Source organism: Coturnix japonica, chromosome 1 (genome assembly GCF_001577835.2).
Source record: "Coturnix japonica isolate 7356 chromosome 1, Coturnix japonica 2.1, whole genome shotgun sequence".
Taxonomy (NCBI): Eukaryota; Metazoa; Chordata; class Aves; order Galliformes; family Phasianidae; genus Coturnix; species Coturnix japonica.
In genome coordinates this window covers 119,898,753-119,926,710 of record NC_029516.1, presented here as the reverse complement: position 1 = coordinate 119,926,710, position 27,958 = coordinate 119,898,753, and the positions used below count along the sequence as shown (strand labels likewise).

Here is a 27,958-nt window from a genome sequence, read left to right as displayed (position 1 = left end):
GCGGGTTATTTTACCACTCCTCTTATACAAATATGTTACGTGATCTGATGTATTTCAGGACAAAAGCAGCGGGGTAGTAACTAAGAAACAAGAAGGTCCTTTTTGCAGTATGTGGAGAGTCAGAAATCCTATAATAAATAAAGTGGAAATAAACTGGAAAAAGAAGGCTATAGAAGTTCAAAAGCAACTACTAGAAATGTAGTTTATGTACTGATTGTGACAAAAAAAAGGCAACTAGTTAATCACTTGTGAGGCTGTATTATGGTAGCATGGCTTACTGTAAATTGATATTGGTTTCTGTGATCTTAGAATCTCTTTGTAATCGCTGACTCGCATGCATCTCAGCTGCCCATTTGTATGGGGCATCTGAACATCTACTTGAGTCTTCTGAAGATTAATCATGAGTTTGACCTCTTGGGTTTGGTTTGTGTTGGCTTTGCTTGTTGTGTTTTAAAAAACAAAACATTAGCAGATTAAAGTATTGCCTGCTCTTGGAGCGAGTACCTTGGTTCTAACTGAGTCTACTGTCCTCTCTAAGAAAGGATGTGGGAAGACAGGATTTTGTTAGGAGGTGTGGGTAATCTAATACATTACATTTAGCCATACTCTGAACAGTCTTGAATTAAGGACTTGTGCTGTACCATGAAATTCACCACGTAGTTGGTTTGTACACAAGGTTCTCATTGGCTTACAATTGTGGGAGTGCAAACTAAGCCGTAGGGTAATGTAATTGGTCTGACTTGCCTCTGCCTCATTAGGTTGGAGGTACAGTTTGGAAGACACAGTGCAAAGTTAACTGTACCCTCATTATGGCAGCTCTTCTTCTAAGCAGAATACACTTCCTCTTACAGAGTTTCCCTTGAGTAATCAAGGGAGGAGTGATTAACTGTGCATAGTGATGATGACAGTCCAGCTTTAAATAATATGCAGAGCTTCCTAGTTGAGGAATTACTCACTGAGCCCAAAATAAAACCACTGGGAATCCAGAGTGTTTTGTCAAACATACAGAAAAATCTATGTTTTTAAGTCTGAACCCTCTTCAGAGGGTGTTCTAAACAGCAAGAGGCAAAGAACCAAAGCCCAGGGAGACTTAACTTGTCTGGATATTATATGTACTTAATAGCCCAGCTGATGTGTCAGCTGTGTTGTATTTATCACTTCAACTGAAGAAACAAGGCACCTGGACCAGAAAGTATCTAGCTAAGTATGCTCCAGGACAAGGAAGTGAATGGTTCCACCTTCTTGTGTTTTTAGGAGGAAAGGCAAGGGAACAGAGCTGTAACTTCAGTGCCACTTGTGAAGTAGTGGCTATAACTTGGACACACCAGTTGTGGTATAGTTTCAGAACCATCTAGATTGGAAAAGGCCTTCAAGATTGCCAAGTTCAGCCTTCACCCTGAGCTTGAGTCCCTTCACTAAACCATGTCCCTTAGTGCCATGCCCACATCTCTTTTCAGTCCATGCAGGGAAGGAGACTCTGCTGTCTCTCTGGGTAGACCATTCCAGTGTCTAATCACTTCTCCCTGATATCCAATCTAAACCTCGCTTGGCACAACTTGGGATCACATCCTACATACTGTCTGTTGGAGACCACATCTCATTACAGTTTCCTTCCAGATGCTTATAGCAAGTGATGTGGCCTCCCCTCAGCCTCCTTTTCTCCAGACCAAACAGCTCCAGTTCCCAAAGACACTCCCTCATAAATTGTTTTCTAGTCTTCTTTGTGGCTGAAGAGAGACTTTGGTTTGGGATGGCTTTAAGAAATGTGTAATGTACACGGTTGCGTTCTCAAATAGGGTCAGTCATTTGCCTTACGTCTGTGAAAGCGAATACTTCATATCCGTATGAAGGGTTAAAGAGGGGAAAAAAGCTGTATTGTAGACAGAGCTTGTAGTAGGAGGTTATGTATGTGAGTGCAGGAGTGTGGTGGTACCCATGCCCTTGCTTCTTGAGGCAGGCTTTTGCTGCAGCTTGTAACTTCATTTGCTGCAATGTCTGGCAGCATTGCTTGTGTAGTGGAACTAGGTGCTTGTGTAACAGTTGTACTGTAAAGCAGCGTGCTGCTTCTGCACAGCAGTAGGCTTATGAAAGGGATTAGGCTTACTTTGCTGAGTTGTATAATCTTGGCTATGGAGATGAGTTCAGGGCTGGGAAGGTCTTGGGTTTGCTTCAGCTGATGCTACCGAGATGTGTTCTGGATGCACAGGAACTTTGAATAATTATTCTATTATGGGTTTACGTTTTTCTTTAATAATGATTTAAAACAAACAAACAAAACATAGAGCCAAGTACTACAGAATATAAGAGAACTGGAAGGGACCCACAGGATCCATCAAGTCCAGCTCCTGGTTCCAGTCTTTGCTGTAGATGGAAGTTTTATTTGCTTTGCTGTCTGTCTTTACTGCTTTTTCTAATTATCAAGCACACTTCTGCCCCTGTTTCCCAACCAGACCACAAGGGCTGAATGCAGAGCACAGCAAAGGAAGCCAGATTTCTTGCTCTCTGCAGTGGTGGAAGCTTCATTAAAACATGGGAAGGCTTCTTCCCTAGAATCCTGTGTGGATTGACTCCTGCGAGGAGCACTCAGAGGTGTTTTTGTTATGACACTGTTTCAAATATGCATTTATGAAATGCTTTTTGGACTGGAGTAGACTGGAATAAAACGTGCTCTTCTAGGAAGAAATGTCAGATAAGAAGGATTAAGGAGCTGTAGCAACTTCCAGCTGGTTCTTTCAGTGCTCAATTCCTGGAAGAGATCTCTGGAGTAGTTAAGTGCAGAGAAACTCTTAGTGTCACAGAATGACCCAGGTTGGAAGGGACCTCAAGGATCATGTAGTTCCAACCCCCCTGCCTGGCAGGGCCACCAAACATACACCTTTACTAGATCAGGTTGCCCAGGGCCCCGTCCAACCTGGTCTTGAACACCTCCAAGGACAGGGCATCCACAACCTCCCTGGGCAGCCTGTTCCAGGGCCTAACCACTCTCCACAGTGTCATCCATGTCCTGTTTAGAAGAGTCTTAAATTGCACTCATCTTCCTACTAGCACAGGGAGGTTTGGTGGAGCCATGTTCCTTTGCTGTCAGCCTCCTACATCTAACCATACAGTATCTTTAAAGTGTGAAGGCTTGGGCCTGTCTGGCTAAGTAATTTGGGTGTTAGCTTCTACATAAGTGAAAGTCCGATCTAATGAATGATTTTGGAAAGGGTCCAGAGGAGGGCCACAAAGATGATCAGGGGGCTGGAGCACCTCCCCTATGAGGACAGGCTGAGAGAGTTGGGTTTGTTCAGCCTGGAGAAGAGAAGGCTGCGGGGTGACCTCATTGCAGCCTTTCAATACTTGAAGGGAACTTACTCCCAGGAGGGGAGTAAACTCTTCAAAAGGGCTGACAATAGCAGGACATGGGGAAATGGTTTTAAGTTAAAAGAGGGAAGATTTAGGTTGGATGTTAGGGGGAAGTTCTTCACTAGGAGAGTGGTTGGGCCCTGGAACAGGCTGCCCAGGGAGGTTGTGGATGCCCCGTCCTTGGAGGTGTTCAAGACCAGGTTGGACGGGGCCCTGGGCAACCTGATGTAGTAAATGTGTATGTTTGGTGGCCCTGCCAGGCAGGGGGGTTGGAACTACATGATCCTTGAGGTCCCTTCCAACCCGGGTCATTCTGTGATTCTGTGAATGAGCATAAAGGTGAAGTGAGCAAAGTTGAGGTTAAATTTACTAGGAGGGGGTAGTAAGCTAATGTTTCTGGAAAACCTGAGCCAGCTATTGCATCAGTTTGAACAAGCTAGCAAGCACTCTCTGTTGATGATACTTGGCTGTCCCAGAGAGGATCCAGGATGCGCGGAGCTGCCGAGCCCTTTCATGTTGCGCAATGCTCAGACATCATCTCGTGCTGTGGGGTGAAGGCTGGGAAGGAGGATGCCATGTGCAAAGGTTCCCATGACCTGTGGCTCCCAGGAAATCTGTGTCCCGACTGCCCGGAGCCGCAGATCCTGGGAGGCTCAGTGGTGGATCCGCGATGCTGACAAGAACATAAATTTTGCAGTGCAGCTGCAGGCTCCCAGAAGATTTTGATTCAGGAAATGCCATCTGTTGGTATTGTAAAAACAGTAACATTGTCTATGCTCTTCTGCTTTAATTTGGCCCGAGATACCAAGTCATTTCATAGAAGAAAGCTTTTATTCTTAAACTCAATAAGGAAGAATGGGTGCGTTATGTTAAAGCAAACCACTGGTTATTGTGTGACTTTGTGGTTTTGTTTTAAATAAACTTGACGCTTCTTGTAGTATGTCAGCACCTAGCCGCGTTCCTGATATGTGTATGTCCTCAAGCCCTCTCCATCCACCTCATGTGCTTATTGTTTTTTTCCCCACATGACATATGAGGGGGTGGAACAACTCAACAATACTTACAGGATCAGTGTCTTTAATAACGCTATACCTGGGTACTTTTCCTTCCATAGCTACATGCAGCTACCTTGACCAGCTGCCAGACACTGCACTTCCCGGTGCTGGTTTCACTGATCAGCTATAGGATGCCTCAGTCCATCTAACCCTGGGAAGTCACGTAGCCTAGGATTGTTTTTAGGGTGGCTTTGTGTAGCTGTTTGTTCTGGCCTGCAGCGCCCTTCACGTGGCGCTGGTATCTGTTAGCTCGTGGTTTCTAAGACGTGCAGCAGAGCTCAGCCACCAGCCCTGCTCCCTCTCCACGCTGCTCAGGTGCAGCTGCCCGCAGGCTGGCCCCGGCCTATGCTGACAGTGGGACGTGCTGGTGGCCTCACCACTAAATGGAGGTGAACTTGAATGGAGGAGGCTGGGCAGCACTCCAGCTACCGAGCCCTGTCTGACCGCCTGATCTCACTGCAGAAAACCTGTTACTCTGTATTCTCATAAATACTGTTCTCTTGAGCAAAGCTGGAAGCTTGTTTCCCCCCTGCTCCCTTTCTCTTCCTCAGTTAATGAATAACTGGCTAGGAATGTTTAGTTAAAATGGACCACACCTTTTACTTTCTAATTGAGACTCAGTGAACAGAGGAACTTGGTGAAGTGATAGAATCACCAAGGTTGGAAAAGACCTACAGGGTCACCCAGTCCAAACATCACTGATGGTTCTTACTAAACCACATCCCTCAACACAACTTCCAGACGTTCCTTGAACACCTCCAGGGTTGGTGACTCCACCACCTCCCTGGGCAGCCTGACCACTCTTTCAGAGAAGCAGTATTTCCTAATGTCCAGCCTGAACCTCCCCTGGCACAGCTTGAAGCCATTCCCTCTAGTCCTGTCACCAGTTACACGAGAGAAGAGGCTGACCCCCAGCTCACTATGACCTCCCTTCAGGTAGTTGTATAGCACGATAAAATCAACCCTAAGCCTCCTTTTCTCCAGACTGAACAATCAGCCTCTCCTCAATAAGGCCTGTGCTTCAGATGCTTCACCAGCTTTGTTGCCCTCCATTGAACGTGTTCCAGGGCTTCCATGTCTTTTTTGCAGTAAGGGGCCCAAAACTGGATGCAGTACTTGACGTGCGGCCTCACCAGAGCCGAGTCCAGGGGGACAATCTTTGTCCTGTTCCTGCTGGCAACACTGTTTCTGATGCAAGCCAGGATGCCATTGGCCTTCTTGGCCACCTGGGCACACTGCTAACTCATGTTCAGCCCAGCATCAATCAATACCCCCAGGTCCATTTCCTCTATGCAGTCTTCCAGCCACTCTGTCCCAAGCCTGTAGTGTCGCCTGGGGTTGTTGTGGCCAAAGTGCAGGACCTGGCTTTTGGTTTTGTTGAACCTCATCCCATTGGTTTCAGCCCAGCTATCCAGCCTATCCACATCCCTCTGTAGGGCCTTGCTACCCCCAGACAGATCAACACTTCCAGCCAACTTGGTGTCATTTGCAAACTTACTGCGGGTGCACTCCGTGCCCTCATCCACGTCATCAATAAGGGTATTGAAGAGGACAGGCCCCAGCACCCTGACCCCTGTCTAGATGTAGCTTCTTTTGGTGTAGCTTAAGTTATTTTCAGAAGCTTATTTTCCCTTCATGTTATGAGAGCCTGTGGGCTTTGCTTTGGGAAGATTTGCAGCCCTTGCAACACAGTTGTATTCTGTGTGACGTTTTTGATTAAAACAAAGACTTCTGCAGTTGAGACCATCCCAAAAATGAACCGACTAAGCTGTTCCCTGAGTCTGTTGAATGCGTGAACCACTCTTGAATTGTCTGCTGAAAAACATAAGGAAACATTAGTGTGGCTGAAATGTCAGTGGTGCACTAGTGAACAGAAGCAGGAAGCTGGCTTGCCTGCCCAATAAGCTTGCACTGCTTCCTTTCCCTTCTTGGTGCCAAAAAGTACCCCACCCAACACGGTGCCTACCCCTGTCAATATTTGCAGAAGAAACATGCAGCAGATATGGTGATAGAAATATAGGAAGAGTTTACATGTGGGTTTAATACAGTCGGAAGATTATTAAGAGATAACAAAATTGAATAATCTTGTATTTGATCGTCTTTGGAAAGGAAGAAAATAAAGAGCTTGCTTCCAAGGGCATGAGGTTAATTGTTTTCAATTTAATTTGCAGTCTTCTTAAGTTATTCCCTAGTAGTATGGATCACTGCAGCAGTCTGCATGTGTAATACTGAAAGGAGAAAACCCACAGCCAGCAAATGTGTAAACGAGCTTTTGTAGAGCTCCATGTTTTAGGTGTAGTCTGCAGCCTTCACTGTCCAGGCCCAGTGAGGCAGCATCAGCTGCATTGTATCATTCTGCAATTAGTAAATCTGGCATCGGTCCATGCTTCAGCTAAAAAAGGCATCAGTCCTCACTGCTTCTTTCTTTCTCATCCCTCATCCTGGCATCCACATTTGTGAAGCTGTACAGTGAACCAGTTGAGGGGAAAGTGATCCTCTTAAACCTTTATATTTATTTGTTTTCACTGTGTTAGCTTTCAGTCAATTAATTTCTTGGTCTGGTTTGCTGTGCAACCACGCGGACCTGCTTTGCTGCATTAGAGCTGGTGTCAGCTCCAGGGCAGGGAGGGGATACAGTTGGGCCATCCCTCTGTTTGGTGCTTGAATCTCATTAGCTGTAGCACCTGTACCACTTGCATGCTTATTCTCTGTCCATACTCAACTTGCATATATGCCCAAGCTTCATGTGGCGAATGTGTTCTTACTGAGGAACACAGGTTGTTAGGGGTAGGTGGGAGCTGGTTGGGCTGCTGGTCACTAGGTGCCAGTTCCTCACTCCAGGGCTGTGTGAGGTGTAGGGATGCCGGCAGCATTGCTGAGGTGCTGCTAATGGGTTTGGTGCAGTTTAATATCTTCCGAACAATCTTGATGAGCGAATGGAGTGTGCTGTTGGCAGGTTTGCGTGTCATCAAACTTGGAGGGGGAAGGAATGGTTGCAGGACTGCCAATCTGAGGCATGGGCTGGCAAGTCTTGCGTGCTTTAGCTAAGGCAAATACATCTAGGACAAAATAACCCTGTGCAGCAGGACAGGCTGGGCAGACTGGTTAGGCTGCAGCACTGTAGGAAAGGCATGGCCATGCTGGTGGGCAGGCTGAATGCGGAGCCACTTTAGTGCTCCCTGAATCTATAATTCCCTGAAATTTTATACTCAAGCTAGATTTCCACCTTAAAACATGTTAGAACATAGGATAGGACTTGAGATCCGTGCAATCTGAAAACAAGTCATGAAAGAATGGCTGCTAAGGCAGTGATGTGCGCTTGCTGGAGGTTTGCCTGCTGTGAGGATGGCAAGTGGACATCATTTGAAGACTGCATGCATTTTGTTTAATGAGTGGCTTCTGGGATGTTCTGTAACTGAAGTTCTTTGCAATGCTTTCTGCACGTAGTATTTTCTTTCAACTGAAACTACAGTAGAGGGAGAAAAAGCTTAGTGCATTTCTTTTTTATCCCTTAGCTTAAGTGTTGTGTAAGCTACATGACAGAAAGAGCAGGTGACATCCCATACGTGAATATGGAATCACTCTTGTGAGATAGAATGCAGAGATTGCTTACGGACTGAGAGGAATATATTTCAGGAAGGAAGGGAAGAATTACCTTTTATTCCATTACGTAAAAGTGAAAAAGTAATGATTATGCAGCTGTGCTTTTTAGGTTCCTCTATTTGAAATCAGGTTACTGCGCTTAACACGCTACTGCTTCTTTTAACTTTCTTCCAACCTTTTTGTCTTCCAGCTTCTTGCAAGTGTTCACTGATAGCACAGCGAGCAGAGCTCTGTACATCAATGAAAAACTACCAGCAAGCTCTCCATGATGCGGACATCCTCTGCCGAAGCAAACCCCACTGGCCTGCGGTATGGTGCTTGCATGCTGCAAACTGCTTGTTCTCAGGACTTCTCTGGGGGGCTAAATGGCACTGGTGAAGTCATTGCTGGGAGAACATTGTGGTGTTATCAGGACTGGAAACATAGACTGGAAGCTAATTTCTTCGCAGGACAAGTCTGGAAGGTCCTTAGCGCGGGATTTCTGCAGTGGGCATTCAGTGATGTGATTACGTTTGTGCTGGTGCCTATTGATCTGTTAGAGCTTGTGCAGTAGCTTGGATCAGAATCACATTCAGAAGTCATCAGTGGCATGGGATTGCTTTTCCGTTTGGGATGGTGTGCTCTGGCAGTGAGTGGCTTTGCCAGCCTCCTGGCAACAGTGTCTTTCTGAGGAGTATCCCAGACAGTATTTCAGGTTTTACTCTTTTTATTTTTCCCTCAATACTGAGTTCATACATCAGATTCCTGCCTGTGTGATGTAGTGATTCATGCTGGGGCGGGATTTTTTTTCCTAACAAATGAGGTTCTTGGAAGCACTAGTAGTGGGCAGTTGGAAGCAAGTGTCAGAAACAGTGTTAAGGTAGAAAGGGGAGGAAGCATGTGGTGCCCACAGTTGATGCCTGAAGGCAGGCTAGGTGTCCCCACGGCTCACCCTGCCTAGGACCTCTATCCCTCACCTGTCACTAGCAGAACTGCAGCATGGCTTTGACCAGATCAAGCCTCCAGACTGAAAGACAGGGTGTCATGGGTTGTAGGCAGGGTTGTAGGAAGACCTTGGCAACTCTTTGGCCTTATGAAGAAGGCTGAGGTGTTGCATAAACCCATTGGTGTGGCAAGCCTTAGCACAGAAGCTGCATCTTGGTCTCTGTTTGAGCTAGGTGGGATGAGCACAGAGGTACCATCTGATACATATAGCTTCTGGTAAGTTGGATACTCATCTCCCAAAGGTATCTGTCTTGTCACGCATTAAAACCTTTTCTGTTTGAAAGCAGATCATAATCTTACCCCCACCTTCAATTCTGCTCTTTAAAATTTGACTTTCTATTTAGGTTCACTTTCTAGTCAAGGCAGGAATTCATCTTGAGCAGTGTCCATTGTGTTTTATATGCAAAGGGAGACAAATGAATTAAGCACATTCAAATGTTTTCTTGGAGCGTCTTTTTTGTTTGCCTTGCATCCATGGAAATGTGATGTGTGTCAGTCGTAGGCGGATAAAGATTTTGTTAATCGCATCTCTGAAGAATGCTAATTGAAAATGAAAGTTGTCATCACGGCATACCAGCAGTATCACAGATACATTTTGCTTGTGTATGTCAGAATTTCCACAGAAGTTTTGGCGATCCAGAATTAGCATTATTCAGGAATTCTGCTTTGTTTTGCATCTTGCATTGTTTCATCCAGTGGCAAAGCGAAGGCGACAGTGGTAGTCTTGTAAGATCTGTTCTTCACAGGCATGATTTTTGGTGTTGAATCTTTAGATGCTTCTTCCACAGACAGCCCAGACCAGCCCTCCATTTGCAGTGTGGATGAGGAAATTAGTCTTGTATTTGGAAAACTGGAAGACACCGAACTACCTTGTAGCTTTTCCAGGGCAGCGGAGCAAACTTTTCTGCAGTGTCAGGATGGTTAGGAGCTCTGGAAAAAAAGTGTTTAGAGAGGCCGTGCAAGCATCAAAATGAAAAGGGGTCAGGACTCTGCAGTACCTCTCCTCTTATCATATTTAGAAAAAAAAAGCATGCAGATCTTGATGTGAAATGTCTCCAGCATGCTAACTGCATCCTGGTTCTCAGAAGCTGAAAGTCATTGCTTGGGGACCATATCAAGCTCTTGCACGCTCCTTGGACTCAATCTCCTATTGGGAAATGTGCTTTCTGCTTGCTGGGATAAACAGGCTGCTCTTTTCTGTGTTTTGAGAAGTAGTCAAATTTACCTGCTCAGTCCTTGTATTGGGTGATGGCTGCGTACTGAGACTTCTTGTTTATGACATACAGTGACTAGCCCTTCCTACACAGTGTCTGTTACTTTCTTTTGCTGTAATCCTCCTCCTTTTCTACCAGACAGTGGAAAGGTAGAGGTCGTAACAGGCCTCAACTTGAAGGGCTGCACTGAAAGGGTGAGGGAAGTTTACCTGCTGGGTAAGATTACGTGATACCGGATCTTTTTGCGAGAGCATGAGGAACAGAAAAAGACATCTGCTTATCTGACCAGTCTCTCAGCCTTCAGCACAGCCTGAAGATAATTGTGTGAATCAGAGGTGGACTAGTGTTCATTTTCAAGAGCAGATGTTTACAAACGCATTTAGTTTCTCTCCACCTTTAAGGAAATAATTTCCGGACTCAGATTTGAGCTGCAAATTGACATCCATAGGGAAATTCAGAAGTGAGGCATTCCACTCTCACCACTACTAAGCAAAGTAGGACTTGTCTCCAAGCTGATTTCTTTTACCTCTGCCGTGGGTGTGTCACTCCAGGATGTGGAGAGGTAGGATGAGCTAAAAGGTTTCAGGTTAAACACTGCCAAGTTGCCCTACATTCACAATATATTGATATATTGTTATTCTGTGATTCTGTGATATTTTCTACCCAAATAAAATAGGACAAGGCACTCAGCAAAAGCGAGTGTCCTAAACCTGAAATATTTTGCTCCCTCCAGCACCGCAGCCAAACCTGCCCTGTGTTTTCCACATAACTCCATTACTGTTCAGACAGCCCTGGTACAGGAAACCATTCTCTGAACTACAAGGAGCCCTGTAGGGTATGTTGCGGTCTGAGACAGGGAGACAAACAGCCCTCCTTCCTCTGTCAAGTCCTCTGCTGAGGAAAGGAGCAGTGTTTTTGGCTGGGGGTGCTGCTGCACTGGAGACTTTCTGTTCAACAGGGGAGGGAATGGCTTTCTTGTTCACCTGCAAAATGGAAGGAATGGCCAAGTTTGTGTGCTAGTGTCTTACTGCCACATGAGAAATGATCTCTAGATTTGTGCGTTTTCTTTGTGCAAACAGGGTCATTATGTGAAAGCAAAAGCTCTTTCTGGATTGGAAAGGACTGAGGAAGCATTGAAGGAGTTTCTCTATTGTGTTGCCTTAAATCCTGAATGGAGCTCAATGAAGAAAGAAGCCCAGAAGGTATCAAATGTGTTTACCATTTGTTTCTTGGCCATTACACTTCTCTGTAGAGGTGCTTCCATCACAGAGATAGTGTATTTGCAGACTACACCACAAATCTTTAGGTTGGACCACTGCCATTTGTAGATGATGCTTGCAGTGTGTCAGCAGGATTTGAATATGCCTGGATTTCATAAGCTTAAGGCTCCTAATTTGAGTGCCCAACAGAAAACCTCTTCATGTGGGAAATGATGGGGGTGGAAGAGGGGGAGTTCCGTGGCAGGCGAAAAACCCAACCCTGTAGTCTCTGTATAACTTCCCATAAGGGGACGTGGCTGTTTGCCCCTGGTTACATTCTCTTTCAGTCTATATGAGGAACAGAGGCTTTTGAGAAGGGAGGTGGACCGCAAGTTCCTACAGAGAGGAGGGCATTGGGTTGTGCCTATGGTTGTGGTGGGCAGTGCCACATGAGTTTCCTGTGGATGTTGGGGAATGTAGGATCCCGCAGTTGTTGCAAGCCTCTTGGCATTCAGAAGCTACACAGTTTGTTCATGCCTGTTTGTACAAACATAAAGATCCGTGTTGTAATTGTTGTTCTTTTTCTCTCTCTTTCTCTCTAATCAACTAGATAATGTGTGAGATGTTTTTCCCAGCCTTTGAAAATGTGCATGATAGTCTAACGGCACCTTTCTCTAGTCGAACATCCCATACGAGATTGAAACCTGCATTTTTAAGTAGCATAAACACACAGTCAGCTGCTGAAGATAGTTCTATTGCTGGGTCCTCAAAGGTATAGTAAAAAGTATTCAACATATAAGTACCAAAAATAATACAAGGATCTGTCTGATCTGTGTGACGTTGTCTTTGTCGGCCCTCGTGTAGGCACTTATTCCATGGTAAGCCTGTTTTCTCCAGTTACTGTCGTATCTCTTGTTGGGACATGTTTTTTCGGAAAAACAGATCAAAACTCTTTGTTCAGAAAACAATGTGATGCCTTCATGCGGAGGTCTGTTATATTCTGTCTTTATTTTGTATCTTTTTTTTTTTCTTCCTTTATGTCTTTTATGGGATTTTAGTGTGATAGAAACACAGCTGCTAGACTGAAGGCTTTGGGAGAGAAGTCTCTATTTAATGCAACTTGAGAGTGGCCTTGTTTCATGTGGACCTCTGTTCCTTTCTAAGCTCAGTGTAGTTACACCGACCTATATAACTAATATTAATAATTAGAAAATAAAACCTGTCTCATGCTGTGTATAACTGTTCTTACTTTCTTTAGGATACTGTGTTCAGGTTAACAAAAAACCCGTCCCAAGAATCTGATGTATTTAGAAGCACTGATTCTCCCGCTTCCCATAATGTACTGGATCGCTATTTTGAAGACAGCAAGAAGTCTTTGGGAGCTATTCTCTCCAATTTACCTGGGGCTGGCTTAAAAAGAAAGCTATCCAGTGATATGAGGGATATACAAAGCTTGGACGTCCCCAGTAAGATCCCTAAGAAAGGTTTGTGCTGTCTCTTGGGATTTTCATTTGCTCATGTTCAAAAACTACTTTTTTCTCCCTCTCTTTTTAGGTGTAAATGAAACTTTTCCTATATGGATTTGTAGTCTAGCAAATATCTTTCTGCTCTTAACAGTGTTGCTTAACAGTGGTATTCCTGTCTTCTTGGAGCACATAGAGTTTAAAGATGTTTATGTTCAAATACTATTTATGTTATTCCAGAGCAGTTTAAATTCATTCAGTGAACACTGCATTTTTCTTCTGATAACTTATAATCCACTAACAGTTTAGTCTTTGTATTGCTGGCATTCACATTTTCTAAGTCTCAGAGGTATAGTGGAATGTCATTGTTTTTCTATATGAAGTAAAGATACAGTAAGCCTGGAAACTGATCTTTAACTGGCATCAGAAAGAGTCACATGCGACTTTACATGAAATTTGCCAAGCAAACAAAGGAGCCCTTTGAAGGGTAATAAGCCCACCCAGTCACCCAGTTTGCTGTTGCTTGATAGCTATGCTTACAGTTGGTATGTTTCTCAGGCTTTCAACAGAGACCTCTGATGTGTTTTTAGTACTCTGGGAAAAAATGCTGAAGGCAGTATATTGCACTGAGTAATGAAATAATTGGGAAAAGAGGCTTTTAAAATGCCACTGTACTAGCATGCATTTTTTAAAGGAAATGCAAGCCCACACCTCCTTGACCAATCTGATTTCTGCCTTGAAATATCACAAGTCTCCAAGTGCTGCTGCTTGTCTGCCACCTCAGCAAATTACCAATTTACAGCCAGTTTCAGGTCATGGTGTTGTGAAGGGAAAAATCCCGTACTCGTCTCTGAACTGCAGGCTCAGTAAATAGATTGTGAAATCCAACGCTCTTCTATCTCCACAGCAAAGGGCAGAGATCGCATTCTACCCAGAACCATTAATTTCTGGTCTGTGCTAGATCCTGATGCCACGCTACTATTTGCAGAATAACGCAGTTAGGTTCTTGCTGTTACTAAAGGCTAACATGCAAGATGTAGGTTAAAGATAACGCTGTTTTTCTTTGTAGGCCACACCAGTGCCCTCTCCCCTTTCCTGTCTGCACTCGAGATAAACCAGATGCTCAGCACAAGTTATCTTTTAACAAAATATCCCAGTGCTTCAACTTAACATCAAAAAGCCGAGCTCCTTTTTTTGTTTTGTTTTGTTTTGCTTTTTTTCACTGTCAAGAATTTGGTTCGTAAAAAGGTCGTGAAGGCTCTGTTGCAATTCTTGCTGAGAAAAAAAGATGTGGACTGTAAAAGAAGCTGCAGAATCTGGTGAGGTATTGAAACAGGCTGCCCAGGGAGCTGCTGGAGGCATTATCCCTGGAAACTTTCAGACATCACAGGGAGTGACATGGTATAGAGCGGTCACAAGCACAGGTTGGCAGCTGGACTTAGATGGTCTTAGCGATCTTTCCAACCTTTATGATTCTATGATTAATCTGCTTGCATTAATGTCATCAGAAGCCTAAGCTGGTAGCTCTTGAGCTTAAATATTGCTATGGCGTTTGAGGCCTGTAGTCTTTAGATGTGTTCATTACAGCAATACGCACCACCTTCAATAAACAAGACGGACAGAATTTTGTGTGAAATATTCTGTCTCTGTATTTGCCAGCAGCATTAGCTCATATAACTCCAGTAGCCCTTTAGAGTGAAGCTGTGTGAAACATAGGATTTCCACAGCGGGATAGTCTAGAAGCGTGTGAGCCTTTTTATACTGGTAAGAAAAATTATTCCTGCTGAGACATCTATAATAAACACTGATGAAATAGTTTAGCTGTGTGTAAACAAATTAAATTCTGGACTTAACATGCTTAAAAACATCTGGCCTGGCTGATGTGGGAGTAGCGATGGTGGTGGGAAAGCAACAGCAGAATATTTTAAAAACTAGACTTTGAAAATAACAACCATTTTTGGAGAAGCAATTCGTGGGTATTCTGCTCTGAATTGCTTTCTCTGGCCATCATCCTCTGCTCTCCGAAAAACTTCCTGCCAGAAAGTCTAAAACTTAAATGGAAAATATGTTTATTTGAAACAAAGCTTCAAAAAAGAAAAGAGAGAATTTAGTTACGAAAAACGACTTAGCATTTGAAACTGCAGTAATGCTAAAATATTTACTGTAATCATCACCTTAACTTCTAGATGCGGATGTTTTACCTGAAAACGCTGTCATCTCTTCAAGTGAGATACCAACAACTCTTGTTGATGCGTCGGACTTTGAGTGTTCCCTCTGCATGAGGTATGGCTGTGCTGACCTGTGATTAAGATCTGAAAGCCTTTCTAGCTTCTGTCGTGTCAGAAGGGAAAGCAGCCAAGGAGTGCTAAAACCATTGCTTCATTTCTTTTTCCTGAATTTGGATTCGATATATGTGTACAGACACAGCCTTCATTATGCACCAACTTTACCACTTCAGAAATGAAAACCTTTTTTATGTCTTTGGATAAAATTGTCACCTGTAATTTACGCAAAAGCAGGAAGGCGTGAGATAGTGAGGCCTTCTCCCTTGTTTCCACTGTTTAGGAATCTCTGTTGTTTTATGTTGACAGCTTAGGTTTTTTTGTTCCCTGTTTTCGTGTTCAGGTTGTTCTATGAACCTGTTACCACTCCCTGTGGACACACCTTTTGCCTCAAATGCCTCGAGCGTTGCCTTGACCATAACCCACATTGCCCACTCTGCAAAGAAAAGCTGTCAGAAGTAAGTATATCCTTGTCCCAGTTAATAAAAATATTCAAAGCTGAGTTCTTTTGATAATGTGTATAAGAAGTGATCCTGTTCTCTACTTGCAGAACAGTGTGGTAGTACTCACAGCATCAAGCTGTGTACGGACCTGATTTGTTCCAGAATATATTTTGTTGTTCCTTGGGGAAAAAAACAAAACAAAACAAACAAAAAACAAAAAGAAGAAGGAAAAAAAGCAGGATTTGCTGGTGCTTAAAGGAATAGATACTTCAGTATCATGTCAGGCTTGTGCTTGTGGAGTCTGAGTGTGTTCCTACCATCAGTCTGTATTTCTACTAGTAGTGGAGAAGGAATGGGCACTCCTTGGTCAAACCTTGTGCTCCAATAGACATAACGTGTCTTACAGTTGGAGTACTTCTTGGGGAGCAGTAACCTGGCAGCTCTAGGGTAAAATAATATATGTATTTTCTACAGAAACAGGGAGAAACTGCCTGTTCTTGGTGGTAGTACAAATTCTGTCAGAAGTGAAGCTGATGGTCACTATTGTGAGACTCATATCCTGAAGTAGAAGTTTTTCAGCCCAAAGGCTGAAGCTAATGTGCCTTAGGAAAGGGGATGGCTTGGGAGAAAGGCTTGTTACCTGACTTCTTGTTATCAGGCTTCAGAGTTGACTCTTCCTTACAGTTCTTGGCGAGCAGAACTTACAAAAAGACCGTCCTTACAGAAGAACTGATAGTCCGTTACTTGCCAGAGGAATTATCTGAAAGGAAGAAAGTCTATGAGGAAGAAATGAAGGAATTGTCAAAGTAAGCTCTCTTTTTAACTGCTGATAACTGTTAGAAAAATGTATTTTTTAGCCTGAGTTACTGAAGAAACTTTATATTTGATTACAAAATTGCACAAAGTGAATGAATTTCTAAAAACAAACCGTTCACGTTTCATAATTTTTACATGGTTGGTGCGAATAAACAACACGTTAGGATGGTAGAGAGCCACAACTGTATTCTTAAAGATAATAGCTTTATTCCTCTGGATCAATGTAATATCAGCTTTAAAAGTTTTAATGGGGTTTCTTTAGGTATAGAAACCCTATTATAAATGCGTCATACTTCAGGTCAGTAGAAGTTCAGGGATTTGTTGCTGTGTCAGTGACACATGAAACTTACTCTACAACTCAACTAAGAAGAAAAATAAAACATGGAGTTAAACCTGGAAAAGTAACACGAGGATTAGTGTCCTTCAAACTTAAAGGACGTTACCGAGCTTTGGAATTCTCCGCACTTTGCTTTAAATGTGATTAGTGCTTAGTTACTATGTTATTATAAAAAGTTGTGACCAAAATATTTCTGCTTGTATTTAAGCTAGATGCATCTGTATGCACCTCTGGGAAAGACTTCTGGCTATTATTTCCTCACTTTTCCTTTATAAAACTAGATTAGATGAATTGTTTCCTTAATACATGAACAGAAAGAGACTTGAAATGTACTTTTCCTGTGGAAATGACAAACCACAACCAGATAGACATTTAATGAGTCTAAGGAAACCATTGGAAGTGGTGATATTTTACGGGTTTTTTGCTAAATGTAACAGTGCCCAGGAAAAAAATGAACTTTTTTTTAAACAATTATCTTACAGTTTGAACAAAGATGTTCCCATCTTCGTATGTACCATGGCCTTCCCTACCATTCCTTGCCCACTTCATGTTTTTGAACCTCGTTATCGCCTGATGATTCGAAGGTGCATGGAGACTGGCACCAAACAATTTGGGATGTGCTTAGCTGATGAACTGAAAGGGTAAGGAGATGAGCTAGAATGTCCTTTGTTGCAGTGTTGTTGTGTTGATGGGGTACTGTAGCAAAGCGTTCTTGTCTCCTCTGACCACTGTGGTTCCTTCCAGTCCTGTATGAACCAATACAGGCGTTGGTGGCTTTTTACTTTAGCGTATCAAACATTCTTTTAGATGCAAAGATGTTATTTTTATTGCTCCCCTGTTGGATGGATAGCAAAAATACAACTCATCTTGCTATGACAGGCTCCAGAAATAGCACTAAATCGTGTGTGTGGTTGGAAAGCTTTCTAGCCTGTTTATTCTAGCGAAAGCTGACAGTGTGGATGAGGTTGCTCTTCTGTCTGCTCATTTAAAAGAAAAACAAACACAAAAAACCAACCCAAATCTTGCATAGCTTTCCTGCATGGGCAGAATCGTTCGAATGAGACGAAGGGTACACTTGGCTGAGAAGCCTGTATTGCTACTGAACATTGAATTTTGATGTTTGTCTTTACTGCTGTGTTGCAATGTCTAAGCTCTGCAGTAAGTGGGTGACACTGTCTTTGTATATGATCCTTTTTTGTAAATTCCAGCACTGGTGTGTTTCTACCTTCCCGTGTGGGGATGAGAAATAGTGATTAAAATAAAAGTCTAGATGAAAGGGAAAAGGGATAAGCAGATAATCTTGGGGGAGAAAATAAATGACGTGGTCTGAAGAGACATTTGTCTTGTGAGATATGATAGGAAGTTGTTTACTTCACAAGAATGATTCAGAATTGCCAGTGTGGGAAGTCTTAAGAACACATTAAGCATCCTCAGGAGCAGCCTTTTTGTAGGGGATCATGGCTGGAGACAAGAGGAGGGCAGTCATACCCAGGTTTGGCAGCCTTTCCTTCTCCAGTTCAGGGATGTTTTTTCTCTCAGATGAGAGGACGAAGGTAGCAGTAAGAATGCAGGAGATGCTTCAGCTGGCTCTGGCTGTGCTCCATACCCATTTGACATGCTGTTGATGGTGCACTCCCAGTGGAGTTCAGGTTCCTACAGCAGCTGTCATGCTGTGATCCACCGCAGTCTTATTCTCAATTTTCTGGAAGCAAATATGTTTAAGAGTGAGAAGAAAAGGACCCTGTGGCATCAGTGATAATTGATCCCTGCACATCTGGGAAGGCTTAGTACAACGGGACAAGGGGTCACACTCCTAAAAACACACATTTATTTGATAGTGCCTGAAAGGGTGCTTTAAAATGCGGCTAGTAAGGCTAGATACAGTTAACATGCTCTGTCTGTTTAGAGCTACTGAAATAATTACACATTTTAAGCATGGTGCCTTCCAATTAAATTAAAAACTGAAGTGCAGGAAGCCTTTATTTGTAGTCACCTAGCAGGCTGTTGTGGTGTCTTACACAAGTAAAGAAATAATTTTGTTTGTTCAAAATTGCGAAACCTAATGAGAAGAAGAAAGTAGGGAAACTTGTTTTGCCTCATCTACTGAGGCAAGAGTATGGAAGGCTGAGATTCTTACCTCCCTTGAAAGACACAGTGACAAGTCAAATTAAGTTCATTACCTTCCTCTGCTTTGCTTTGTCCACTAAAAATTAAACCTTAGAGAAGAATTGTTTATAAGCTTCTAAGACATGTCAGTACATGTTATACTCATGTCCAGGTGCTTTCTTGTCTCTCTTTGATAAAAGTCACTTTCCATACAAAAGTAACTTCTCAAAGAATGACAAAGAAACATCTCTTGCGGATGAATTTTTGAACTCTATATGAATGCCATTAAAATCCTTAAAAAAAGGAAGAAGGAAGGAAGGAAGGAAGGAAGGAAGGAAGGAAGGAAGGAAGGAAGAAGAAGGAAAGGAAGGAAGGACAAGGAAAGGAAGGAAGGAAGGAAGGAAGAAGGAAAGGAAGGAAGGAAGGAAGAAGGAAGGAAGGAAGGAAAGGAAGGAAGGAAGGAGGGAGGGAGGAGGGAGGGAGGGAGGGAGGGAGGGAGGGAGGGGAGGGAGGAGGAGAGGAGGGAGGGAGGGGGGGAGGGAGGGAGGAGGGAGGGAGGGAGAGAGAGAGGAGAGAAGGAAGGAAAGAAGAAGGAAAAAGGAAGGAAAGGAGGAAGGAAGGAAGGAAGGAAGGACAGGAAGGAAGGAAGAGAAGGAAAGGGAAGGAAGGAAGGAAGGAAGGAAGTAAGGAAGGAAGGAGAAGGAAGGGAGGAAGGGAGGGAGAAGGGAGGGAGAAGGAGAGGGGAGTGAGAAGGAGGGAGGAAGGGGAGGGAGGGAAGGGAGGGAGGAAGGGACGGGAGGACGGAGGGAGGAAGGCAGGGGAGGAAGGAAGGGAGGAAGGAAGGGAGGAAGGAAGGGAGGAAGGAAGGGAGGAAGGAAGGGAGGAAGGAAGGGAGGAAGGAAGGGGAAGGGAGGAGGAAGGAGAGGAGAAGGAGGAAGGAGGAAGGGAGGAAAGGGAGAGGAAGGAAGTTAGGGAGGAAAGGAAAGGAAGGAAGGAAGGAAGGGAAGGAAGGAAGGAAGAAGGAAGGAAGGAAGCAGGAGAGGGAAGGAAGGAAGGAAGGAAGGAAGGAAAGAAAGAAAGAAAGAAAGAAAAAGGGTTTGTAGCAGTTTAATTGGTGCTTAATCTGATCTTTCAATAATAAATTCAGTTGTAATCTCAGTGGTCAAGCACACAGGGCTTAGTGGTATTTAGCTGTATGCGTCTTGCTCTTCCTCAGCGTGCATAGTACAATGGCCAGAAGAGAATGGCTGTTCACAGCAGTCAGCTTTTTTCCTCCCCGAACCTTGAATTCCAGTGGAATAGAAACAGGAGTCATTTCCCAGCAGCGCTGCTATTTCTTCATTACTCTGATTGAACAAATGGCCAAGCCCTGGTATAACAAGTGTTTCCCTGATAGAACATTTTTTTGGATCCTGTAGGGATTTGTTATCTTGAGATCAGGGTAGGTACGGTGCATTCTCTTGGTTAGCAGTAAGCTGAGGTACAAGGCTGCAAACACTGGCAGATCAGAGTGCCACAGCACGGAACTGCTGTGTGATCAGCTTCCATAATGAACTAACTAAAGCACAGGTGCAGAGTAGATAAGCCTAATTAATTTAAATAAAATGTTGTTGCATGCTACTTTCCAGAACTCAATTTAAATGTTTGCCTTAAATATAACAGATGTGATTGCACTTTTATAAGGGGGGGGGGGGGCATTTTATTTTGGTTAACTTAAAGGATACAAGGGCAAGAATAGTCTTGCTCTGTAGAAACCTTTTCCTCCTACAGCCTGTAATCCTTTGTTTACACCTCACAGTAGGGGGATTGCCCTCCTAACCCTACATTTGTGCCTCAGTTCCTTGACTTCCTTATGGTATCTTTACCCATCTGGTTTTCTTTGCAAAGCAGGAGAATTTGCCACAAGCAGCTGGCAACTCACAGCTCCATTTAGCTTTCCTGTCCCTTCTCTACCTCCCTTAAATACATAGGCTCTGAAGGTGCTGCTGCCTTGGACCTCCATGGAAGGCAAAAAGGGTGGGGGTTGTGTGGCTTAAGTGCATAAGCAGAAATGTATTGTCACCAGAGCAAGGACCTCTTTCAAATACAAGGTGGTGAATTAGGCCCAGTATTTGTCCTGATGTATATAAATGCTTGTTGATGATTTCCACTTTTATACCCTTCTGTCATTTCAGATTTGCAGATCATGGCTGTATATTAGAGATCAGGGACGTAAAGTTTTTTCCTGATGGACGCTCAGTTGTTGATACAGTTGGTGTCCGTCGTTTTAGGGTCTTAAGCCATGGCCAGCGAGATGGATATAACACAGCAAACATCGAATATCTTGAAGATAAAAAGGTGATCTATGGTGCAAAGTTATTCATACCCATGTATTGCTGGATTCACTTAAATAGCCTTTCCTTGTTGCATTTCAAGTTAGATGTGCATTATTTTTTAATCGATATTATAAATACTGTAGCTCTGTTTTGACAACCATAGAACAAACTCAGCTTGTCTCTTACACTTCCCTTTCTTCCTTTCTGTCCTTACAATTATCTCCGCTTGAAGTGTTGCACTGCCTTCATGAATCTCTTACATAGCTTCTGATACTCAGGTCTGTCATGACATATAGGTGAGCTCAGAGTAGTGTTTTAAAACTGGTAAGGGCTTATCACCCATCTAAGAACACCTCTGTTAGTAAAGAATTGGCCATTCTCTTTGTCCACTGAACACAGGAGATCGGTGTAAAGTTTGGCAGACTTCCTATGACTTCCCAGCTCTGGTTTGCAGAACAGCTCCTCAAATAAATGCGGGAGTCTGTTATTAAAATGAGATCTTCATGACATACAGTTACTGTGCCTGTACAGACATCCATCAAAGCTGACTGAGAGCTGAGAAGTGCCGGGAGGGGAGTAATTGTACAAACAAGTCCTCTTACAGTACCTGCAGCAAGTGAAGTGCTTGTGATGGGTGTTGGCCAAAGTGTGAATTTTTGGCCATACTTAATTATGGCACCTGGGTCGTCTTCAGAGCACATCTGTAAAATCTTGATCCCTCTTAACATTGAACCTAGTAGTCTTATGCCAGTTGATGAAATCCATTCTGATCTTGCAGATCTTCAGCACACTTCCGTGGCTGAAGTGTGAGTCTGTAAAATCCAGGTAGGGCTCTTGCAGCTTGTACAGGATGATACAGTGTTGTTCACCAGGTGGGGGAGAGATGTTGTGGGGTGCCTCCCCACCATGGAAGCTCCAAATATGTAATCTGTTCACAGTGTTCAGATCCCCAGAGAACAATAGTGGAGGATACATGTCAAGGCATTGCTTTCTAGACGGTGCCAGAGACTCACCTCTTTGTTATTAGAGTGAGATTTAACTTGTCTCACTTCAGTGGCTGATGTCTGATTTTAGCACTGTACATTCCTGTTGCAGTCAGGGATGAGAAGACTCAGTCCAAAGCTGCCTATTTGTCTGCTCTATTGTAGATATCTACCTTAAGATGAGATTAATTGCCCACTAGATCTGTTCCTCCTCATCTAGAAAGGGCAACCAGAGCAGCTGGCTCAGATATGTGTCTGAGTAACCCAGAGGAAATACACTGTTAGACTGTACAGACCTAAAAGAAAACAAACAAAAATAATTTGCAGTGTTGTTTTTTTGCTTATGCTGTTTTCCTTTTCCCTAATGCCTAATAGCCAGCCCTATGCAACTAAAATACTCTTTGCAAGGGTCTGTTTTTTTTAAATGCTATTCCTGGTACTGGGAAGTCATTCACTTTCTCTGCTTCCTGCCTGCACATTTCTGCCCTCCTCCACTTTCTCCTTGGCTGTTCTACCATGACCTTAACACTTGCAGGAAGTATTGCTGATTTCTAAATGCTGTAGAAACCCTATGCTTGTGCTGAGCGGCAGTAGAAGTTCTTGAGTTTTACCAGACAATATACGAAAGTTCAGAGGTCATTTAGTGACAGGGACTTAAGGTCACGGGTTTGAAATGATTGATATGATGTTCTGGGATTAGAAAGCAAATTCTTCTGTTGTGCCAACAGTTATGTTATTAATGAGTAACTTCTCTAGGAAGTGTCATTTCAGAACATGTAGGGGAGGGTTCCATCACCCAGGTTTGAAATATGAGAGTTGGGTACAGTTTGCTTAGATGTGGACAGCTGAACAGTTGCAGTCACTGCATTATTGTGCTTCACTTGCTTCTGGCAGAACATACGAACTCCATAGTACCAAACTTGTTTTGTTCCATCTTCTTTTAACAATAAGGTTGAAGGACCAGAGTATGAAGAACTTGTCCGCCTTCATGATTCAGTTTATGATCAAGCTGTTGCCTGGTTTACTTCTCTTAAAGACAATATGAAGGTGCAAATTCTCAATCATTTTGGGTCCATGCCAGGAAAAGAACCAGAGCCACAGGTAATAAATCTTTACTATTAATTCATAATTATTCCTTGTGTGTTTTTTACACAAAGCTGTTTTCTCATAGAGGTTTTTACTGGATTTTTGTGCATTCTAGGCTCCTTTTATTTACCCAATTTTGTTCCATTTGCATGAAGCATGGAAAGCAATGATCATATATCAAATAAGTTAATATATGAAGAGATCAGCCTTAATGGAGCAAAAAGACAAGGAGAATGGCTGAAATCAAATGCTTAGTAACTGCTTTTAGTTTTACGATGCATTTCTGTACAAACAGAAGGTGGGAAGGAAGGTACTGGTCTTAATCAGGCAGTGTTGGTGAATACATGATTGTCTTTCCATCCTTTTACAGAGCAACCCCAGTGGTCCTGCCTGGTACTGGTGGCTCTTGGCAGTGTTGCCTCTGGAGAACAGAGCTCAGCTGGCTATATTGGCTATGACCTCCCTTAAAGATCGTCTTATTGCCATCAGACGCGTCTTGATATTTGTGACTCGCAAAAGACCTAGATAACATGATCTTCAGTTGTGAACACGCACTGAAAGCATCTCATGACTGGTTGTTTGTGGGGGGTGAGAGAGGAGGGGTTGTTGTTTGGTTGGTTTTTTTTTAAAGATTTTCTCAAATATGAACAGCCATTTGTGACTGTGTCCAGCATCCATCGATTGCATCGGTTTGTTGTCCTGGGTATTCACCAAACATTGCACTCTTCTGTTTTCCCGGTGAAATCTGAGCCTCTACAAAGCTGTGCTACAGTTAGAACGTAGTTGATAAATGTGGATAAATTGCTTCAGAATACTATGATAGAGTTAATGTTTCTAGCCTGCAAGAGAGTTAAGTACTAGAGTAGCACCGCTGGCCTACATGTGATTTGGATTTCTGCTTAGTAGGAAAAGGAAACTGGACAGTGAATTAAAGAGATGTTTCCTAGACTTTCTTGAAGATAGTGAACAGAAGAGGAGCTGCTCTTCCCGGCCAAAGTATACATGAAGACTATAACGAGCAGTATGCTCTGTTAGTGAACTGGTAGACAGTCCATCATACACCCACATCTCTCTTTTTCAGGAAATATAAGTCTGTGAGGAAAGAAAAAACAACACCTAAGCAGTTTGTGGTCAAGGCATCTGAGGATGTTCATCTGAAAGAATAATAGCTACTGAATAAATACACTATTTAGTAGCCTTAGGTAATCCCTCATGTTGTGATATATGTGTTGTAGCAGATTGAGTATGTACAAAATGCTTGGAAGGGTGTACTTTGGATTATTTGAAAAGAAAAAATCAAAGTAGACCTAGCTGGTCTTATCACTAAATTCAGCTCATACCAGCTTTCTAAACTATGATGAATGCTGCTGTGAAATAATGATTTCACTCCAAGTACTAGGAAGGCAGACGGCAGGTTTTTTTGACTATGTGTTGTGCAAGGGGGACTGACAAGGATAGAACACCATTTCCCATTTACCTGCAGTGTCATGCCAACCTTGTGGTACATTGGATTGATCTCTATTGAACGTGTTTCAAACCGAAAGTATTGTAGCTTAGTACCCGTTGCTGTATGTGTTGGAAATCAGTCCATGATAACACCATGAACAGAGGCACGAACCGAACACTATAAAGGCAAGTCTCAATGCAAGCTCAAGTCAGGTGTTAACCTTCATTTGTGTTATTGATTTTTATAGACTGTTTTGTTAATATCTAACTTTGATAGCTCTGAAATTGATTGCTTATCAGTCAAATGATCAACATTTGCTCGATTGCCAATGAAATAACTAACAGTGTTACTAATTCAATTGGCATGATTTCCTGTAAGCATTTCCTAGAATTGATACTACCAACAAGGAAAAAAAGTTGACTTGAATCCTAACGTGCTGCAAGTATAGCAAGACCGATAAAGACTTACTCATGTGCAGAAGTCTGGTAAGATGAAATGGCTGTTTACCTAAATGGTCAAAGTGCCTGGTTTCTTTTTTAGTTCTTTTTCCTTACTTGTCAATGAAGATGTATTTAAACCTTTTTTTGTTTCAATTTGCACATGAGTTCTGGAAGAAGACTGCATCGAACTGCAGTAATCGACATATATTACCTGCTCTCTTTGGGTATTGTAGTAATAACCTGTGTGGTCTGGGAAACAAAAGTACTGAGTTGTTTTTTTCCTTTCAGCAAATGGCTACCACAAATGGTTTCTGTAACATACCCTGAATGTACTGTAACTGCCTCTACCTTGAACACGCCTTTTCTATTTAAATAATTTGTAAGTATATTCTCTGAATTGTGAAGTGACAACCAATGATGTAATAACCTCTACAGTAGCCTTCTACAAGTTCTGCTACCATCAACCAAAATGCTAACAATCCAAGTTGAATGCATTTCCTCCAGGATTCGAAGATGCTGAAGAAAAAGCATTGAAATATAAAGTAATTTCCAGAGAATTGTTCTGTGTATCGGAGAGGAAATGCCAGGAGTCAGTAGGTCTTCAGCCCACTATCAGCTCAGCTACGGCAGGGTGGTTTTGCAGACTAATTCTTAGACCGGAAGATGGACTGTGTTTGATCTTGCAATCCTTTCTGTTCAACTTCCTGTTCTTCCCACCCCTTTTTATGCTGTGTATTTCTCCTAGATTCAGTCATCTCGCTCCTTCATGTGTGTGGCCTAGTTTTGAGTATTAGTAGTTTGGCTGCAAGGGACGCCGATGGTATTGTGTATTGCTGGTCCCTGATCTTCCATGTGCTTACATTTGCTTTTAGGAGTGTGTTTAAGAAGAAAAAAAAAAAAAGAAAGAAAAAAATCAAGGTGCTAGTTAGTTAGTTAGTGTCTTTTTGGCTTTGCCTCAGTATCTAATGTGAATATTCTTCATTGCAAAAGTGATTTTTCAAGATATCTACTGTCGAGGTACTTCTAACAGGAAACTCTACAGAACAAAAGAGGTTGTTTACTGCTGTTCTGTAATGTGTAAAGAGACATTCTACATGGAAAGCGACATTACCGTGTTCATGAAGGCCTGCATAATTGATGAAACGATCGTTATCAACCAGAAAGCTGAATTGTAGGGGGATTTTTTTTTAGTCGAGGTTTTTGAGTACATCAGTAGCAGCGTGTTTTGGAGAACTGATACAACTTCAGAATTGTCTGCGTGTGGATGCAGATAATCACATAAACAGCCCAAAGCTGTCATTTCTTCCGAAACACTGAATGCTGATCAAATAGCGAAGCTTTAAGAAAACAAACAAGTCACCACTACCCTTTGGTACTCGCATCCTACGGGTGAGTACTGGTGTCGTTGTTACCAAATTCTCTCTGCCATATAGTCTCTACAGCATCCAGTAGTACCTCATTGGAACAGCTAGCTATCTCGTTCCTCTCTAGGCTGGAGGAAGTGTCTGCGTTACAGCCGTTCTGCGCTTGTGTGTAACTCGTCACCAAGGTACCTATGGAAGCACGGAGCTGAGCTCCTGGGAAAAATAGACAGGATCTGTTGCCTTTCTAGCTCATTACACTTTTCTTGCTTGCTGTCCAAGCAAGGATGCTGGGGTATATGATGAGTCTTTTCACTGTGGTGAATGTGGCCCTTCTTTATACATCATAAAGAGGCCAACAACAAAAAAAAAATCCCTCTACCTCTACACCTGTTGTTCACCTGTAAAGCTTCAAGCTACAAAATAATATATATTTTAACCTTTTTTTGTCTTTTAGAAGCATACTAATTGTTTGCCACCGAGGCCTTTTATCTACTGTATTTTAATATGTTAATTTGATAGTCATCGAGATCTCTTTGTACTTCTAACCTGTAGATCTTGTCATGTTTCTTACTGCTCCTTTTTCCTTGTTCTCCAGTCCACTTTTAAATCGATGATAGAAACCTGTACATTCTCTATTCCTATTACATTTTACACTAGTGGAACTGGTATTTTGGTAGCGCCTTAATTTTGCAGTTGTGAAATGATTGTATCAACTCTTATCTGGGGCTTCTGCCCAGATATCGACGAGTATGTTTAATGTAGATAAACTTGAAACCATTTTTTTACTGTTTTAAAGCTAGTTACAAAGTGGAGTGTGTACATATGTATAAATATAAATTATTAATCTGCACCTTTTTGTATCTAGTAAATAGCGGAGGAGTTCATGTTCTAACCACATTTGACACTTCTTGTTGCATAAGCAAAGCCAAAACTTTTTTTAAAAATTGCAATGTTCATTTCATGTATATTTGCAATATTCATGGGAAATGTATTTAATTTATGTGATATTTGGAATAAAACAGAATGAGTTTATAAGCACGCGAGTTTATGGGAAGCATCTTCGAAGGGAGAAAGCGCAAAAGTTCATGTTACGGATTTCATTCCATGCAGTTGTGAATGTGTGGACGAGTGGATGTGAAGTGCTTCTCATTCTCATAACGTGCCACTGGCTCTGTAGTGCTTCTGGCTTTCAACTGCAAGAAGGTTGGAAGCATGTGGTCTGAAGTTGAGGAAGATGACACTAGTTCCCCTGTCTACTGAAAAACATGCAGCAAAGAAGTGAGACAAACTGTGAAGAGTTAAAAGGCTTTAGGGCCACGCTGCTACTCAGTGTTCAACGCTACCTGCATCCCCAAGATGTGGTGCTTCAGTCAGCAACATTTGCTATCTGTTATCACTGCCACGTGTGCATTTGCTGTCACTGAACAGCAAGAAGTCACCGAGTGCTGGTATCAGAAAGAGACTGATAGTCTGATT

General features: G+C 42.7%; 1 protein-coding gene and 1 long non-coding RNA gene across 2 annotated transcripts in view; both read left to right on the top strand.

Annotated features, from left to right (window-relative positions):
• LONRF2 (LON peptidase N-terminal domain and ring finger 2) overlaps positions 1-27,520 on the top strand; it is a 34,766-nt gene extending 7,246 nt beyond the window's left edge. Inside the window, exons 2-12 of the mRNA XM_015850501.1 lie at positions 8,194-8,312; positions 11,281-11,403; positions 12,011-12,172; positions 12,659-12,884; positions 15,050-15,146; positions 15,489-15,603; positions 16,273-16,394; positions 17,224-17,382; positions 21,022-21,184; positions 23,097-23,246; positions 23,602-27,520. Coding sequence (XP_015705987.1) covers positions 8,194-8,312; positions 11,281-11,403; positions 12,011-12,172; positions 12,659-12,884; positions 15,050-15,146; positions 15,489-15,603; positions 16,273-16,394; positions 17,224-17,382; positions 21,022-21,184; positions 23,097-23,246; positions 23,602-23,760 — 1,595 coding nt within the window. The 3' untranslated portion in view covers positions 23,761-27,520. The remainder of the gene's footprint in view (positions 1-8,193; positions 8,313-11,280; positions 11,404-12,010; positions 12,173-12,658; positions 12,885-15,049; positions 15,147-15,488; positions 15,604-16,272; positions 16,395-17,223; positions 17,383-21,021; positions 21,185-23,096; positions 23,247-23,601) is intronic.
• Positions 17,389-19,150, top strand: LOC116652648. The gene is made up of 2 exons (XR_004305792.1): positions 17,389-18,233; positions 18,316-19,150. It is a non-coding gene; the product is annotated as an uncharacterized LOC116652648 (long non-coding RNA).
• Positions 27,521-27,958: the final 438 nt, after the last annotated feature.